The 2,503-nt window shown below is 48.2% G+C and overlaps 1 protein-coding gene across 1 annotated transcript; it reads left to right on the forward strand.

Moving 5' to 3' along the window:
• Positions 1-1,512: 1,512 nt before the first annotated feature.
• On the forward strand, positions 1,513-2,400 carry LOC116815848 (ribonuclease-like). Its single transcript, XM_032764553.1, has one exon. The coding sequence runs from the start codon at positions 1,525-1,527 to the stop codon at positions 1,966-1,968; it is 444 nt and encodes a 147-aa protein (XP_032620444.1). The 5' UTR covers positions 1,513-1,524; the 3' UTR covers positions 1,969-2,400.
• The last annotated feature ends 103 nt before the right edge of the window (positions 2,401-2,503 follow it).

Genomic DNA, 2,503 nt, shown 5'->3' on the forward strand with positions numbered 1-2,503 from the left:
TTAACTTCCACTTTTTAAAGGATGCCTTTTGGCCTCTCACTGCTTCTTTTACTTTGTTGTTTAGCCATGGTGGCTCATTTTTGGTTCTCTTACTATGTTGTTTAATATGGGGTTTACATTTAAGTTGAGCCTCTATTATGGTGTCTTTAAAAAGTTTCCATGCAGCTTGCAAGGATTTCAGTTTTGGCCCTGTACCTTTTAATTTCCGTTTAGCTAACCTCCTCCTTTTTGTGTAGTTCCTCTTTCTGAAATTAAATGCTACAGTGTTCGGCCACTGTGATGTTTTCCCTGCCACACAAATGTTAATTTTAATTATATTATGGTCACTATTACCAAGGGATCCAGCTATATTCACCTGATCCTGTGCTCCACTTAGGACTAAATCAGGAATTACCTCTCCTCTTGTGGGTTCCAGGACAAGATGATCCAAGAAGCAGTCATGTAAGGTGTCAAGAAACTTTATCTCTATATTCCATCTTGTAGTAACATGCACAGGGAAGGGATAGCTCAGTCGTTAAACCCAGGGTTGTGAGTTCAATTTTGGAGGGGCATTCAGGGATTTGGGGCAAAAATCTGTCTGGGGATTGGTCCTGCTTTGGACTAGATGACCTCCTGAGGTCCTTTCCAGCCCTCAGATTCTATGATTCTACCCAGTCAATACAGGGATATTTGAAATCCTCCTCTATTATTGAGTTTTTTTTATTTTAATAGTAGCCTCTCTAATCTCCCTGAGCATTTCACAGTCACTATCACCATCCTGATCAGGTGGTCAGCAATATAACCCTACTGCTGTATTCTTATTGTTCAAGAATGGAATTACTATCCAGAGAGGTTCGATGGTACTGTTTGGTTCATTTAAGATTTTTATTTCGTTTGATTCTACATTTTCTTTCACATATAGTACCACTCCCCCATGAGCACCACCTGCTCTGTCCTTCCAATATATTTTGTACCTTGGTATTACTGTGTCCCATTGTTTATCCCCATTCCACCAAGTTTCTGTGATGCCTATTATATTAATCTCTTCATTTAATACAAGGCACTCTAGTTCACCCATCTTATTATTTAGACTTCTAGCATTTGTATATAGCACTGTCTGCCATTACATGATGTAACTGAATGAGACTTTTTTCATTTGATTGTTTCTCATCAGATCCTACCTGTATTTTATCATCTTCCATCCTCTCCTCCTTACTAGGACATAGTGACTCTCCATTAGTAGATCCTCCTTTAAGGGATGTCTCTGTCCGAATCATGTGCTCTTCCACACCTGTCAGCTTTCCCCCAACCCTTACTTTAAAAACTACTCTACGACCTTTTAAAAGTTAAGTGCCAGAAATCTGCTTCCATCTGACACAACAAGGACCCTGCTCTCGGTAGGGGTCATGAAGCTTAAGGGGTGGAATGGTCTGGCAGAGGGAGGGGTTCAGACCCAGGAGGTTCCATGGAGAAGGCAGATTCCCACCCCACGCTGTCTTCATCCATCACCCCCTCTCCCCACTGCAGGTTGATCCAGTGACAGACATGGCAATGGCCCCAAAGGGACCCCACCCCTCGCTCTTCCTGACCCTGGTCCTGCTGGCCGCCTGCCTGGCCCAGCTCAGCAAAGGCGCCAGCTACTGGCAGTTCCTGAAAGAACATGTTGACAGCTACAAGATCCAAGGTTTCGACGGCAATACCTACTGTGACTATATAATGGAGCGCCGAGGACTGACCCGCCCTGTCTGCAAAGCGACCAACACCTTCATTCACGCCTTCACCAGCGAGATCCAGGCCATCTGCAGGGGTGCAGGGAGATGCCACGGACGCAACATCTGTGACAGTAACTCATCCTTCTTCATCACCACCTGCTGGGTGGCGCCCGGCTCCCGCCTGGGGCGCTGTGTTTACAGGGGCAGAAGCCACACCCGCAGGATCCGCGTGGCCTGTAACCAGAGGCTGCCCGTGCGCTTCGTCAGAATCCTGTAGACCCCGGGCTCTGGCCATGGGCTGGGAGCAGAGGGCCCCTGTTCCCCCTGCTTTCGCTGCTGGGGGCTTTCCTGCCCCATCCCTGTCCCTGCACCTCCTGGGACAATGTTTGTCACAAATACATTGAGCATCTCCCTTTATCCCACAGGCCAGCAGCTTCAGGCCTGTGGGGGTGTTTCCCATGCTAGGTGCCCAGTTCCCATCCGCATGAGTGAAAATCTAGGTGCCCAGCCCCCGCTGCAGACACTGAGACCATCAGCCTGAGCCCAGCACCTGCCTCGCTGGGTGCCCATTATATAGTACAGTCGCCCCCTCCCACCTGACATAAATTAGGTATTGGGGGACAGGTTGTGGGCAGAAGATTGTCCCAGGCGGGGCCCTGGAAGCTATCACTGAGTTTTCTTTCCTTGCTGCTTCTTGCAATAAAACACTTTCCTGCCAATGCAAAACGAATTGGTGTGTTTTGGGGGCTGGAGGCATTTTAGGGCTCTCAGGGGGGCCCTCTATAGCCCCTCTTTGGGCCGCCCAAGCANTC

The sequence above is a fragment of the Chelonoidis abingdonii genome, unplaced genomic scaffold (genome assembly GCF_003597395.2).
Source record: "Chelonoidis abingdonii isolate Lonesome George unplaced genomic scaffold, CheloAbing_2.0 scaffold2327, whole genome shotgun sequence".
Lineage (NCBI taxonomy): Eukaryota > Metazoa > Chordata > Testudines > Testudinidae > Chelonoidis > Chelonoidis abingdonii.

What these genes read in the sequence shown, in the direction of transcription:
- LOC116815848 (XM_032764553.1), top strand. Translation starts at nt 1,525, where the DNA reads ATGGCAATGGCCCCAAAGGGACCCCACCCCTCGCTCTTCCTGACCCTG.